Source organism: Rhinatrema bivittatum, chromosome 3 (assembly GCF_901001135.1).
Source record: "Rhinatrema bivittatum chromosome 3, aRhiBiv1.1, whole genome shotgun sequence".
Lineage (NCBI taxonomy): Eukaryota > Metazoa > Chordata > Amphibia > Gymnophiona > Rhinatrematidae > Rhinatrema > Rhinatrema bivittatum.
In genome coordinates this window covers 387565079-387581746 of record NC_042617.1, presented here as the reverse complement: position 1 = coordinate 387581746, position 16668 = coordinate 387565079, and the positions used below count along the sequence as shown (strand labels likewise).

At 47.7% G+C, this 16668-nt stretch overlaps 1 protein-coding gene across 1 annotated transcript in view; it reads left to right on the top strand.

Annotated features, from left to right (window-relative positions):
• The window catches only part of DDX43 (DEAD-box helicase 43), a 487172-nt gene that overhangs the window by 222756 nt on the left and 247748 nt on the right, over positions 1 to 16668 (top strand). Inside the window, exon 12 of the mRNA XM_029595625.1 lies at positions 1020 to 1147. Within this exon, the coding sequence (XP_029451485.1) occupies positions 1020 to 1147 (128 nt within the window). The remainder of the gene's footprint in view (positions 1 to 1019; positions 1148 to 16668) is intronic.

Genomic DNA, 16668 nt, shown 5'->3' with positions numbered 1-16668 from the left:
CCATTTTACTCAAACTACCCCATCCCTTCTTTCCCTTTATCCCGCTTTTCTTCTGTTTCACATAACCTCCCTCCTACAATCATACCCCTCCCATGACCTCCTTCCTTTATCCCTCTACCTCCAGCCTATCAACTCCCTCCTCCTAACCTTGCTAACATTAATCATGTTGCAAGGAGGAGGAGGGTGATATTACATTGGACCACATCCTCTTCTGCTGGCCAGGCCTGATTGCTCCTTTTAACTGCAGGAACATTTTGTTCTGCGATTGAAAGCAGTAATCAGATCTGGAAGAATGTGACCTGACATGCTGATGCTCTCCTCCTCTGCCTCATGATGAACCAAGAACCAGTTGGGCATCTGAAAGTGCTGCAATGAAATAGCTTCGGCACCTGACCTGACTGGACCCAGCTCTCTGGTCTCCCAAAGCAATTCCATAGGAGCCAGAAACTTCTGCAGGAAATCCCGCTCAATCCCGCAGCCAAGGAATTGTGGGAGACCAGGGGCCCTGGGCATAAGTAATGGCAACAGTGGAAAAGCAAACAAAATGTTTTTTCATTTTGCCTTGTATAAACTCTCTGCCCAGGATTAAGCAACTCCAGGCCTCGAGTGCACAAACAGGTCTGGTTTTCCAGATATTCACAATGCATATGGATGATATATTTGCATACGGTGGAGGCTAGGTATGCAAATATCTCATGTATATTCACTGCGTGTATCCTGAAAGTCAAACCTTTATGTGGCACTCAAGTAACAACGTTACCTAAAATGGTTTATGCCAGTATCAGATATGCTGAATATAATGAATGTTAGTATATTACCCAGTCAGAAGTTATTTATGCTGTTTATTTCATAAGTTCTAACATTTTAAACTACAGCATCTTTTTCAGAACTTACGATGCTTGAAATTGGTGAATCTCGAAATCTTTTAATATTGTATACATGAAATGGTCTTCAAGTTGGAATGTTTATACAATCTAGTAAAGAACAAAAAATGAAATGACTTTTTCTTAATTTTGTAGGCAGTAAATACTGTAGAGCAAAAGGTAGTAATTCTCCCTGAAGAAGAAAAACGAGCCTATACACGACATTTCGTTGATAGTTTGAAGCCTCAAGACAAAATCATTATTTTTGTTGGAAAGAAGCTTATGTATGTATAACTTGAATTTTATATCTAATTAACCATACTTTGTTGTGCTTTTTAATAGGGATGTGCATTCGTTTTAAACAAAATAGACAATGGCAACGAAATTGTCTATTTCGTCATTTAGGAGCACCATGAAACGAAAGCAAGAAATGACGAAATTTCATAAAAATTAGTAATTTGTGTTAGTGCACCTTAACTGAAAATGTTACCAATAAGTTAAAAAGTTTAACTAGAGGTATGGTGGTTCTGCATTCCCATTGACTGTCTCTTTAGTTACTTGTTTCTGTTGCCAAGGTTGCAAGGTGGTATTTGTTGGTGGGATGACCAGTGCCTGGTGGTAAATGTAAACAAACAAGTGATATAATACCATCAAGTTCTAGTCAGCAAAAGTGTGTAATGCAAATTCATATTTTAAATTTGCTAATCCCTTTGTATGTTAAGAAAGGGGCCCTGGAATTTTGGAATATACATAACTTTAATTTCCCTGATGAGTATAGGGGTGACTGGTGAGGGGGAAGTAACTGGAGTAACTATATGGGGTGATGTGGGATAGAGACTGGTTGGAGAGGTGAGTGGTGACTGGTGAGACAGAGGCAGCCTGATTTGTGTGTGGAGGGTGACTATGGGGTGACAGGAAATAGACCTGTTGGGATGGTGACAGAGAGGCAGCCTGGTGTGTGGGGCTGACTGGTGAGAGGAGTAACTGGGGTGACTGGTCACCTCCCCCCCCCCCCCCCCCACACACACACAAGGCTGCTTCTTAGCAGTCACCACTCCAGCCAGTCTCTCTCCCACCTCTCCATCCCATAGTCACCACAGTCACTCACCAGTCACCACTCCAGCCATTCACTCTCTCTCACCTGTCACCCCATACATTCAACCCAGTCACTTCCCCTTTCACTAATCCCCCGCCCCCCACAATTACACAGACAAAAACCCACACCAAGGGAATTCAAATTATGTACATTCCAAAATGCCAGGGCCCATTTCCTAAAATACAAAGGTATTGGCGAATTCAAAATATGCATTTGCATTACATGCTCTTGCTTTTGCTGACTAGAATTTGATGCTATTATTACATCACTTGTTTGTTTACACTTGCTACCAGGCACTGGCCATCCCCCTGCAATCACCATCTTGCAAACTTGGTGGCACAAGTAACTAAGGGGATAGCCAGTGGGAATGAAGAACTATACCTATAGTATAGCAAATAAAGCACTCCTAACCATCCCAACAGTTAAAACAGCAAGGCTGACACAAGTGAGAGAAAGAGCCCTATCACTAGCAGGACCAATAATCTGGAACACAATGCCTCCAGAGATCAGGCTACAAAGTGATCTCAAGGCATTCAAGAAAAGTTTAAAAGCATGGCTTTTTAAACAAGCATTTTACAAAGAGATGAGAGAATAGAGAGAAATTATTCAGGAAAAGACAGAAAGGCACCGACCCAGGGTACTTAGAACTTTACAGTAGATTAGTCTATGAACTCTACACCACAATAAGCTTAACTATAAAACTATTTGTGATAAAACTACCCTTGTAAGTACCTTGGTACAATTGGTCATGATCTACTTTGCTAAATAACTGTCTAATGATATATTGTAACTGAACCTTTGACTGCACCTGTTAGAATGTACTATAGTTCACTTACCTACATTAAATATGTGCCTACATGTAAACCGTTGCGATGGTATTTAAACTTAGCAACGGTATAGAAATGTTTTTAAATAAATAAAATAAATATAGCAAACTAACTGCTCCCCAGTTCACACTTTTTAACTTATCAATAACATTTTCAGTTAGTGCACACTAACTTTGAAATTAGGGAAACCTGAAATAATGCGCCCCCCACCCCCCGAGCCATTTTAAAAAAGAGAAAGACACAAAAAAAATTGCGCACACCTGCTTTTTAACATAAGCCTCTAGGATATTTTCACTCTGAAGATTCTGTATTGTTCCTCTCCTCTCCCTCACTATTAAGAAGCCTTATGGAATAAGCAGCAAGTTTGTTGCAAAAAAGCTTTTACTCAGCTACTGGTTTCAATTGAGTTTGAGTTCTTGTAACATGAAGGTAGTGGTGAAAATACATGCCCACAGGAATGAGAAACTACATTGTCTATCCTGCAGACACTTTAGTTTTTGGTTTTTTTTATGCAGCATTCCAGCATAGACATATTTCTAAGAAGTTGAAATGACATCTAGTGTGTATAAAACATTACATACCTTTCATTGTCTTTATAGTTTTTATTCCAGTTTCAGGTTCCACAGTCCTAATTATCCTCTCTTTACCTGCTAGTGCCCACCAGAGAGCACAGACTAGAGTAGTAAACTACTTTCCAGGGAGAAGCAAGGCATTCCTGGCACTTTTTAAAATAAAATGTTTTGAAATAATTTTTTAGTCTTAATCAAGTCAGGAAGAAGGTCTCATAATGGGAGAGCACCAACCAGGTGCAGCAGGAAAGGATCCTGTAGCAAGGACCTGCTCTCCAGGTGATGTATTGTCCTTTCGCACCGAGGATATCTCCCCAAGGCCTACTGCCCAAGAGGGAAGGGTTAGGTCGGCCGTCATAGTTGGTGATTCGATTATTAGGAATGTAGATAGCTGGGTGGCTGGTGGGCGTGAGGATCGCCTGGTAACATGCCTACCTGGTGCGAAGGTGGCGGACCTCACGCGTCACCTAGATAGGATTTTAGACAGTGCTGGGGAGGAGCCGGCTGTCGTGGTACATGTGGGCACCAACGACATAGGAAAATGTGGGAGGGAGGTTCTGGAAGCCAAATTTAGGCTCTTAGGTAGAAAGCTTAAATCCAGAACCTCCAGGGTAGCATTCTCTGAAATGCTCCCTGTTCCACGCGCAGGTCACCAGACGCAGGCAGAGCTCCGGAGTCTCAATGCGTGGATGAGACTATGGTGCAAGGAAGAGGGATTCAGTTTTGTTAGGAACTGGGGAACCTTTTGGGGAAGGGGGAGTCTCTTCCGAAGGGATGCGCTCCACCTTAACCAGGGTGGAACCAGACTGCTGGCGCTAACCTTTAAAAAGGAGAGAGAGCAGCTTTTAAACTAGAACAAAGGGGAAAGCCGACAGTCGCTCAGCAGCGCATGGTTCGGAGAGAGGTATCTTTAAAGGATACTAATGATGCATTAGAATTAGGGCATCCCGACAGTGAGTTTCCAATAATTAGAAAAGCAGTCCAAGTGCCTGTAACTAAAAACTCACCTGAGCTAAAAAATTCAAACTTATCCCTATCAATTAAAAAGCAGAATGATAATACAAAAACAAAAAACAAACTTTGAAATGTTGGTATGCTAATGCCAGAAGTCTAAGAAGTAAGATGGGAGAATTAGAATGTATAGCAGTAAATGATGACATAGACTTAATTGGCATATCAGAGACATGGTGGAAAGAGGATAACCAATGGGACAGTGCTATACTGGGGTACAAATTATATCGCAGTGACAGAGAGGAGCACCCGGGAAGAGGTGTGGCGCTTTATGTCCGGGATGGCATAGAGTCCAACAGGATAAACATCCTGCATGAAACTAAATACAAAATTGAATCTTTATGGGTAGAAATCTCTTGTGTGTCGGGGAAGACTATAGTGATAGGGGTATACTACTGCCCACCTGGTCAAGATGGTGAGACGGACAGTGAAATGGTAAGAGAAATTAGGGAAGCTAACCAAATTGGTAGTGCAGTAATAATGGGAGACTTCAATTACACCAATATTGACTGGGTAAATGTATCATCGGGTCACGCTAGAGAGATAACGTTCCTGGATGGAATAAATGATAGCTTTATGGAGCAATTGGTTCAGGAACCGACGAGAGAGGGAGCAATTTTAGATCTAATTCTCAGTGGAGCACAGGACTTGGTGAGAGAGGTAACGGTGGTGGGGCCGCTTGGCAATAGTGATCATAATATGATCAAATTTGATTTAATGATTGGAAGAGGAACAGTGTGCAAATCCAAGGCTCTCGTGCTAAACTTTCAAAAGGGAAACTTTGATAAAATGAGAAAAATTGTTAGAAAAAAACTGAAAGGAGCAGCTACAAAAGTAAAAAATGTCCAAGAGGCGTGGTCATTGTTAAATACCGTCCTAGAAGCACAGTCCAGATGTATTCCACACAATAAGAAAGGTGGGAAAAAGGCAAAACGATTACCGGCATGGTTAAAAGGGGAGGTGAAAGAAGCTATTTTAGCCAAAAGATCTTCATTCAAAAATTGGAAGAAGGATCCAACAGAAGAAAATAGGATAAAGCATAAACATTGGCAAGTTAAATGTAAAACATTGATAAGACAGGCTAAGAGAGAATTTGAAAAGAAGTTGGCAGTAGAGGCAAAAACTCACAGTAAAAACTTTTTTAAATATATCCGAAGCAGAAAGCCTGTGAGGGAGTCAGTTGGACCGTTAGATGATCGAGGGGTTAAAGGGGCACTTAGAGAAGATAAGGCCATCGCGGAAAGATTAAATGATTTCTTTGCTTCGGTGTTTACTGAAGAGGATGTTGGGGAGGTACCCGTAATGGAGAAGGTTTTCATGGGTAAAGATTCAGATGGACTGAATCAAATCACAGTGAACCTAGAAGATGTGGTAGGCCTGATTGACAAACTGAAGAGTAGTAAATCACCCGGACCGGATGGTATACACCCCAGAGTTCTGAAGGAACTAAAAAATGTAACTTATTAAAATCATCCATTGTACCTGAAGACTGGAGGATAGCAAATGTAACCCCAATATTTAAAAAGGGCTCCAGGGGTGATCCAGGAAACTACAGACCGGTTAGCCTCACTTCAGTGCCAGGAAAAATAGTGGAAAGTGTTCTAAACATCAAAATCATAGAACATATAGAAAGACATGGTTTAATGGAACAAAGTCAGCATAGCTTTACCCAGGGCAAGTCTTGCCTCACAAATCTGCTTCACTTTTTTGAAGGAGTTAACAAACATGTGGATAAAGGTGAACCGGTAGATATAGTATACTTGGATTTTCAGAAAGCGTTTGACAAAGTTCCTCATGAGAGGCTTCTAGGAAAAGTAAAAAGTCATGGGTTAGGTGGCGATGTCCTTTCATGGATTGCAAACTGGCTAAAAGACAGGAAACAGAGAGTAGGATTAAATGGACAATTTTCTCAGTGGAAGGGAGTGGACAGTGGAGTGCCTCAGGGATCTGTGTTGGGACCCTTACTTTTCAATATATTTATAAATGATCTGGAAAGAAATACGAGTGAGATAATCAAATTTGCAGATGACACAAAATTGTTCAGAGTAGTTAAATCACAAGCAGATTGTGATAAATTGCAGGAAGACCTTGTGAGACTGGAAAATTGGGCATCCAAATGGCAGATGAAATTTAATGTGGATAAGTGCAAGGTAATGCATATAGGGAAAAAAAACCCATGCTATAATTGCACAATGTTGGGTTCCATATTAGGTGCTATAACCCAAGAAAGAGATCTAGGTGTCATAGTGGATAACACATTGAAATCGTCGGTTCAGTGTGCTGCGGCAGTCAAAAAAGCAAACAGAATGTTGGGAATTATTAGAAAGGGAATGGTGAATAAAACGGAAAATGTCATAATGCCTCTGTATCGCTCCATGGTGAGACCGCACCTTGAATACTGTGTACAGTTCTGGTCGCCGCATCTCAAAAAAGATATAATTGCGATGGAGAAGGTACAGAGAAGGGCTACCAAAATGATAAGGGGAATGGAACAGCTTCCCTACAAGGAAAGACTAAAGAGGTTAGGACTTTTCAGCTTGGAGAAGAGACGACTGAGGGGGGATATGATAGAGGTGTTTAAAATCATGAGAGGTCTAGAACGGGTAGATGTGAATCGGTTATTTACTCTTTCGGATAGTAGAAAGACTAGGGGGCACTCCATGAAGTTAGCATGGGGCACATTTAAAACTAATCGGAGAAAGTTCTTTTTTACTCAACGCACAATTAAACTCTGGAATTTGTTACCAGGGATGTGGTCAGTGCAGTTAGTATAGCTGTTTTTAAAAAAGGATTGGATAAGTTCTTGGAGGAGAAGTCCATTACCTGCTATTAAGTTCACTTAGAGAATAGCCACTGACATTAGCAATGGTAACATGGAATAGACTTAGTGTTTGGGTACTTGCCAGGTTCTTATGGCCTGGATTGGCCACTGTTGGAAACAGGATGCTGGGCTTGATGGACCCTTGGTCTGACCCAGTATGGCATTTTCTTATGTTATTATGTTCTTAGACCAGATGAGTGAGCTATTTATGCTAGTCGACCAACTGATGGACAAAGATCAACAGATTCACTAATGTTGCCCCTTATATGTATCCGTGCTGACAGCCTGCCAGCATTCTGTCTCCAGCAGATTATGGCAGGCATCCTGAGCCAACTCAGAATAGTTGGAGGAAGCTCCTGAGGAGAAAGACAAGCTCACTCATTTTTTTGGGATTCCCCCTCCTCCAAAAAAGAGAGGAACATTTTGAAGAGAAATGCTCCTGAGGGGGGGAGAACCTTTTGCTCCCTCCCTCAGTTGAATAATCCCTGACCCAGGGGACTTCCAAAGAGTGCTGGTTTAGGATACCTTCCTTTTTCCCCTCCCCCTCCTTCTCTTTCTCTTCTCCTTTACATTTCCCCAGGCCTTTCCCCTGACTTTCTGACACCTTTAAGAGCTGTTTGTTGTGCAACAAAATTAATAATAATTAAAAAAAAGACTACACTGTTCAGCAGCCAGAGCTTGCCACAGCAGCAGGACATTTGACTGATTAGCATGGAGGGCCTTTACTGAGGTGCAGGCTAGGTGAGTTTCTAAAACGTTTTAATTTTGGGGGGGCTGTGTGTCAAGGGCACAACAAGCTGGTTTGCAAAATGGCAGCTGCAGAGAACAGGAAGAAAACCGCATTCTGCACTGCATATAATATTAAAAAGTTTCAATATGGGGGGGGGGGGGGGGGGGTATCAAAGTATTACCATGATAGCTCGAAAGCTTGGTGAGAACTCTGGAGAGGCAAATTTAAGGGTGGATGGGCAAAATCCATGACTGAGGACACATGCAAGCTTTTTCCTCTGGGCTTCAAGTTTCAGGAGGAGCTCAGGCGAGTATCTTACAACTCATAGAGTGAGGGAGAGCTCAGGCCTCCTCCCTCTTGTGCTGAGGAAACTGCATGAGGGTTCTAAGACAGCAGCAGCGCCTGTTGTAGTTGGTCAGGCTTCTCCCTCCACAAATATTGCCCCTCTAATGCCTGCTTGACCACTTAACTTGCGGGGCATTCCTGGATCGGGACCGACCTGGTGGGAGCCCCCCTAGGGGGCAGACTGTTGGTTCTCATGTTCTTGGCACCTGGTGCTTCCACCTGGGGAAGAAAGTGTTAGTGGGTGGGATTTCCCTCCCTTCATCCCAGGAAAACAAATGGGACTGTGAACAAGGCTGGCAGTATGTACAAATATATACAGGTTTATTAGACTATATAAGTATATATATTTATCCCAGGACAAGCAGGATGCTAGTCCTCACATATGGGTGACGTCATTGACTGAGCCCTATTGCGGGAAAAACCTCTGTCAAAGTTTCTAGAAACTTTTGACTGGCACTGTGAGGCCACTGAGCATGCCCAGCATGCCATGATATTCTCTGCCACAGGGGTCTCACTCTAGTCTTCGTTTTTCCATGCTGCTGCAAGCATCACGGTTATTGGAGCCCTCTGAGACTTACTCTCAGTTTCTGACTAAAAAAAGTATTCATTTGAAAATCTCTCCCTCACAGGATCTCACTCTTTTCTCTTCTTCACCGGCTGGTGAAGTATTTCAGCGTTTACATTTTAATAACGCTAATTCAAATTTTCTCTGTTATCGATGGCCGTCGATGTCACCATGGCGTCGGGTTTCAAAAAATGCCCGACCTGTAATCGCACAATGTCGATCACAGACCCGCATCTAGAATGTGTCGTCTGTTTGGGTGACAAACACGACATCTCCTCCTGTCAGCAATGCCAGGAAATGACACCAAAAGGACGAAAATTGCGACAGGAAAAAATAGAACAACTTTTCCACCTGGAATTGATTCCTTCACCATAGACTTCATCAAAATCATCACCGGCAAGAGCTCCCAAGAAAATTTTGCTGAAAAAGCGCCGACCGGACGGTTCGGGAGACAGACCCTCGCCAACACCGGTATCAACTACGTTCGGATACAGAGGTAAGGCCTAGACATAAACATCGTCATCGGCATGCCTCAACATCACCGACAGTTTCCTCCCATGAGGAACCGAGTGAAAAACGGCCTAAACACAAAGATACCTCGCTGTCGCCTAGGCCTCCCTCGGTAGAACCGGCTCCACCGCAAGTAATACTATCTCCGCCTCCACCGGTGTCTAGTGTTCCCCCAGTACCACAAGACTTGACATGGCCTGCAGTACCGCTTCTTTTATGAATAAAGGAACATATACCGGTGACTACACCGATGCTGGCGATACCTCTGACGTCACCGATGCCGGTACAGCCGATACCGATGACAGATTTAGTTCCGGCAACGGCGCCGATGGCGCGGGAATGCCCGATGCCATGGACATCAAGTACACGTACTCCGCCGATGTCGATGCCTTCTCTCTTTTCGGAGATCACATCGATGCAAACTACATCCTCTGTTCAATTATCGATGCCTATTGTCACTTCTGCACCGTCACACAAAAAAACTGGAACATCAATGATGCCATCGAAACATACATCGAAATCTTCGATACCATCGATGCCACACACTTCATCGACGATGCCGCTTCCTCCTGGGGCCCCAGTATCATCAGAAGCAGCATTGTATTCCATTATACAGAAGAAATACCAGGATTTATTGGACTCTTTGCCCTCAAATCCACAAGAAGAGGACTCTTCTCCTCAGGACCCTCTTCCAGGGCCCTCTGGTTTGATTCCGCCACCAAAACCTGTGATGAAACCACAGCACACTCCAGAATATGACACATGGAGTGATACTGCATCAGACACTTCTTCTGAAACCTTTGTCTGATCCTTCACCACCACACCCTAGGAAACAATCCCTTCCAGAAGATCTTACCTTTTCTACCTTTGTGCAAGACATGGCTGACTCTATCCCCTTTAAATTGGAATCAGAGCAGGATTTCCGCCAACAGACCCTAGAGGTCTTACAATTTGTTGACCCTTCTAAACAAGTAATGGTAGTACCCATACATGATGTCCTCCTACAACTACAACATCGACTTTGGGAACATCCCTGTTCTGTTCCCTCAGTAAATAAAAGGATGGACACCACGTACTTGGTTCAAGCCACGCCTGGCTATCAGAAATCACAGCTACCCCACAATTCAGTAGTTGTGGAATCTGCACAGAAAAAGGCTAAAAGGACAAGAGTTCACTCATCCAATCCTCCTGAAAAGGACAGCAGGTTTTTAGATTCTTTGAGCCTCAAGGTATTTCAAGGTGCGATGCTCAATTCTAGGATTTCATCCTATCAATTGTATATCACCCAATACCAGAGAAACCTCTGGAAGCAAATGGAAGAATTTATTCCATTTCTTCCACAAAAATATAGGGAGCCTGCACAAAACATCATCAATAAAGCTTTCGAAGCTGGTAAACACGAAGTAAGAGCTGCCGGGGCCACCACTAGAGCACTAGGTAATTTAAAAATGTTTTGGGGGGGATCGGGAGGGTGGGAGAAGCTAAGGGATCATCTTTAAAGGGTCGGGTGGGTTTTTTTAAATCGGGCTTCAAGGGTGGCAGCCTCAGGCATTAGTGCCAGAAGGTTGGCCTGGCTCAAGGCCTTAGGCCAGAAGTCCAAGATAAATTGGTGGACCTCCCCTGTACAGGGGACAATTTGGTACAAAGGTACAAGAGGTGGTGTCTCAGTTGAAAGAACATAATGAAACCTTAAGACAATTTTATCCCTTCCCCAGGACCCCACTGCACATGCCACCCGTAGACCTCCAAGGAGAGACATGAGATGACCCTTTTAACGTCAAAAAATATATTTCCTGGCGTGTAGCCAGATGGACTCAGTACCAATGGGATAGTATCCGCGTGCTAGCAGTTGGAGACGGATCTGACGTCAGCACGGGGGCGTATATATCCCCACAGGAAGCGTAGCTATTCAGTAATTTCCGTCTCCAAAGCAGTTTGGAGTGCCTGCACGCTAGTTGAGCGTGCTTTCCAAGACTACTTTAATTTTTCTCTTTTCTTCTCATTCTAGATTCGTTTTTCCTGTCTCTTCGACTTAGAGCCCCGCGCTCCTGCTGTAGATACCCATGGGTTCCTCCCCCAGCGAGCTCCTGGGGTGATTAACGTGCTCCCCCGGTGGGAAAGTCCTCGGTCCTGCCGAAGCGCGGCAGTGACACAGTCCCCGGACGCAGTCCGCGTGAGGTATACGAGGCCCTCGGTCCCGGCGTGGACGAGGTAGCGGGTGCATTTCCTCAAATTGCGGTGGTGAGGTGATCCCTTCCCCCGCAGCCGGAGACCGCCTGTGTTCCAGCTGGGACACGCCGAACCTGGTACGGAGTACGTCTCTTCCTACGGGTCTCCGAAGCGCAGAGGATCGGCAGCGTGGCACGCCGTGGAGGACGCCCTCGTAGGGCCTGGCTCAGGTACTCCACGCCCGTAATAGGCGCGGTTTTTTTCCTCCTTGACTTTGTTTCGGCATATTGCTGACCGCTTATTACTGAAAGCTTATTGAATGCCTATTAAGAGCATATTGCTGACCGCTTATTACTGAAAGCTTATTGACTGTCTATTACGAGCATATTGCTGGCCGCTTATTACTGACAGCTTCTTGAATGCCTATTACGAGCATATTGCTGACCGCTTATTGCTGAATGCGTATTGAATGCCTCTTGCATGCATATTGCTGCCGCCTCTTCTTATTGCGCACCTATTGCGATTGAGCGCCTATTGCGATTGAGCGCCTATTGCGATTGAGCGCCTATTGCTGCCGCATATTATTTGTGAGCACCTTTTGTTCAATGGATCAGAAAGCTGCGGAGTCTTCAGCAACGGCGCCCCCTGCTTCGGGCATTGCAGCCCTTGGCCTCTGCTCCGCATGCCACCTTAGGGCCACGCGCAGGGATGAGCCAGATTCTTTGTGTGCCCAATGTGAGGGGGCCCTGCAACCCTCGGGCCAGGACCTGTCTCAACCACGATTTGTGGACAGTTCCCCAGGGGCTACCCCGGAGTTAGGGGGCAGTCTCGACCAATCCGGCGTCCCAGGGGAGCTTGTACCCCGGCGCTTAGAGGCTGCTTCCATTTCCTGGGTGGATCTCTTTAAGGGAATTCATGCTTTTGTTCAGATGCAAACGGCTGCCCATCCAGGCCCTACGGTTCCTGTAGTTCCTGCGGTGGCTGCGCCTGCGGCGGCTACTCCAGTGGCAGCTCCTGCGGATCCTGTTCCTGGGCCTTCACAACCTTATCGCGAGCGGGACTTCCCACCGATGGATAGCCCAGATCAGTCAGACCAGGAGGTCTCGCAGGACGAGTCCGAACTCCCGGACGAGGGGGACCTCCCTCCAGGGACTGAGCCATATCGAACCATGAGGCGGTTCTTCCCTAAGGAGGATCTCTCCGACCTGGTGTCTCAGTGTCTGGCGGAATTGGATATTACAGGTCCCAGCGCTTCGATACCTTCTGCGCAGAACCCCCTACTGGAAGGTCTTCATCCTACAGCCCGCCATTTTCCATTCTTACAGGCGGCGCAACAACTGATTGATTTAGAATGGGCGGCTCCAGCGGCTGCCTTCTAAGGGGGTCGGGCTCTGACGAGCATGTACCCATTGGCGCCGGCTATCCAGGATCTGCTGGCGTGCCCTCAGGTGGACGCCTTGATTAGCGCGGTGGTCAAGCGCACTACCATTCCAGTTGAAGGGGGGACGGCCCTCAGGGAGCCGCATGATCGACGACTGGACGCCATTCTGCGTCAGGCCTTTGAGGTGGCGGCTTTATCTTTACGGATCGCCACCTGCTGCACGGTGGTGACGCGTGCCTGTTTGTCACAGGTTAGGAACAACGCTCCAGCGGCGGACATGGAATCTGCTCTTTCGTTCCTTACGGATGCGGCATCTGACCTGGTACGGACAACCGCTAAAGGGATTTCATCCTCCGTAGCGGCCAGGAGGCAGCTCTGGATCCGAAGATGGTCGGCTGATGCGCCTTCTAAAACCCGCCTCACCAGATTGCCCTTCAAGGGCTCGTTTCTATTTGGCAGCGACCTTGATAAACTGGCTAGTGCATGGGGCGCCTCTCCAGTGCCCAGATTGCCGGAAGATCGGTTCCGAAGGGGCCAGCGCGCCTTTCCAAGGCCCTCCAGGGGCAGGAGTTCCCAGCGTTTCGTTCCTTACAGGGGCCGTTACCAGGCACCACGTCCTCCAGCCGGGAATCAGTCCTTCCGGACCAAGCAGCGCAAGAGGGGAGCGGGCCCGGGTTCAGGTCCCGGCCGCGCCTCCCAATGAGAATCCGCCGATTCATCTGGGGGACGGAGCCATAGGGGGCAGGTTGACCCTCTTCTACCCCAGATGGGTCGAGATTACATCAGACCAGTGGGTTCTCGCCGTTATCCGGGAGGGATATTATCTGGACTTTCATCATCTCCCTCCGGACAAGTTTGTGGAATCTTCGTGTCCCGCACACAAGAAGACAGCATTGGAAGCTACCCTGGCAAGACTCATGTCCTTGAAAGCCATCATCCCAGTACCTGCCTGGGAAGTGAATTCTGGCCATTATTCCATCTATTTCATTGTACCCAAGAAAGGGGGGGGTACCTTTCAGCCCGTCCTGGACCTCAAGTCAGTCAATCGCTACTTACGGGTCCCGCGGTTTCGCATGGAAACTCTACGCTCCATCAAGGCCGCAGTACAGCCAGGGGAATTCCTCACGGCATTAGACCTGTCAGAGGCATACCTGCATATCCCGATCCATCCGGATCATCAGCGCTACCTACGCTTCAAGGTTCTAGGCCACCATTTCCAGTCTCGGGCCCTGCCCTTTGGGTTGGCGACATCGCCACGGACATTCACCAAGGTGGTGGTAGTAGTAGCGGCGGCGCTCAGGCGGGAAGGAATTCTGGTCCATCCCTACCTAGACGACTGGCTGATCAGGACGAAGTCTCGAGAGGAGAGCCTTCGGACCACCGACAGAGTGATAGCCCTTCTGGAAAGCCTGGGCTGGGTTATCAACCTCGGCAAGAGCTGCCTACAGCCTTCCCAGTCCCTGGAATACCTGGGAGTACAGTTCGACACCCGGGCAGAAACGGTCAGTCTCACCGCCAAGAGGACGTTGAACCTTCAGCAGCATATCCGGTCTTTGATGGGAGCCAGTCGACCCACCGCCTGGGATTATCTGCAGGTTCTTGGTCTCATGGCATCCACCCTGGAAGTGGTGCCCTGGGCGAGGGCCCATATGAGGCCTCTCCAACACGCCCTGCTCTCTCGCTGGAGTCCCCATCTGCGGACCTACTCCGCGCACCTACCTCTACCTGCCCGAGTGCGCACCCAGTTATGGTGGTGGTTGCAGTCCAACCACATGAGCAGGGGATCGAAGATGTCCTCACCCACGTGGATTGTGCTCACCACGGATGCCAGCCTAAGCGGCTGGGGCGCACACTGCGAAGAACTCACCGCACAAGGGCGGTGGAACAGGGAAGAGGCGGCGTGGAACATCAACCGTCTAGAGGCCCGGGCTGTCCGATTGGCCTGCCTTCAATTTGCCCACAGACTGCGGAACAGGGCGGTCAGAGTGATGTCCGACAACGCCACCACGGTGGCATACCTCAATCGTCAGGGCGGAACCAGAAGCCGACAGGTGTCTCTGGAGATCGCCCCTCTGATGACTTGGGCGGAGGTGAATCTTCAGGACATCTCCGCCGTCCACATCGCCGGGAGGACAATACCACAGCAGACTTCCTCAGCAGGGAACGCCTAAATCCGGGGAGAGTGGCAGCTCTCACCCACGGCCTTCCAGATGATTGTGGATCATTGGGGGTTTCCGGCCATGGATCTCCTGGCAGACGGGTCCAATGCTCAAGTACCCAGATTCTTCAGCCGCAAGCGCGACCCGTGCTCACACGGAATTGATGCCCTGGTTCAGCCGTGGCCTCCAGGGACTCCTCCGTGGCCTCTGATAGGCGCTGTCATCCGCAAGATTCAGAGGCACCAGGGCCTAGTCCTTCTAGTGGCGCCAGACTGGCCAAGACGACCCTGGTATGCAGACATGAGAAGACTACTGGCAGGGGAGCCCCTTCCCCTGCCTCCTCTTCGGGACCTTCTACATCAAGGTCCCATTCTTCGAGGATCCGGCTCAATTCTCTCTTACGGTATGGCCCTTGAGAGGGCTAGATTGAAGAAGAGGGGTTACTCGGAGCCCGTGATTGATACCCTCCTCCGTGCTCGCAAGTTTTCCACATCCCTCACATACATCAGGATCTGGAGAGTATTTGAAGCCTGGTGCGACTCGCATGGCACCAATCCACATGCAACCACGATCTCTATTGTGTTGGATTTCCTGCAGGATGGCCTTCCGAAGGGTCTCTCCCTCAGCTCCATCAAAGTTCAGGTGGCTGCGCTGTCTTGTTATGGTCCCAGGAGGGCTGGCAAGACCATCGCTAAGCACCAGGATGTTTCTCGCTTCCTGCAGGGGGTCAAGCATATTCGTCCGCCACTGAAGTGGCCTGTGCCTTTGTGGAACCTCAACCTTGTTTTGGATTTCCTTGCGGGATCCACCTTTCGACCCCTTCGGGGCCTGTCTCTTCGTTCCCTCACTTTGAAGATGGTATTCTTGCTGGCTGTATGTTCAGCCCGCCGCATCTCAGAGCTACAAGCATTGTCCTGCCGGGATCCATTTCTCAGGATCACTCCAGAGACTATCCATCTTCGTACGGTTCCCTCCTTTCTACCTAAGGTGGTTTCACAGTTTCATCTTAATCAGACCATAACCTTGCCTACCACGGCGGGGCTGAGGAAATCTGAAGAAGGGCGTTTATTGCGCCATCTCGACATTGGCAGATTGCTGCCCAGATATTTGGAACTTACACAAGACCTACGAAAGACGGACCATCTGTTCGTCCTGCACAGCGGGAAGAAACAAGGTGAAGCGGCCTCTCGGCCCACCATCGCCCGCTGGATCAAGGAAGTTATCCGGGCAGCTTACGTAGAGGCTGGAAAAACCCCGCCTCTACATGTCAAGGCTCATTCTACCCGAGCTCAAGCGGCATCCTGGGCGGAATCCAGGATGCTATCGCCTGCGGAAATCTGTAAAGCGGCGACATGGTCCTCCCTCCATACCTTTTCCAGATTCTACCGCCTGGATGTCCAGGCCAGGGAGGACTCAGCATTTGCCAGGGCGGTGTTACATGGGCCTCAGGCAGCCTCCGGCCCAGGTGGAGAGTAAAGCTTTTGTACATCCCATTGGTACTGAGTCCATCTGGCTACACGCCAGGAAATGTTGGGATTACTACCTGATAATCCCCTTTTCCTTAGTGTAGACAGATGGACTCAGCATCCCGCCCAGCTGCCTGCGTACATGGGTATCACCGA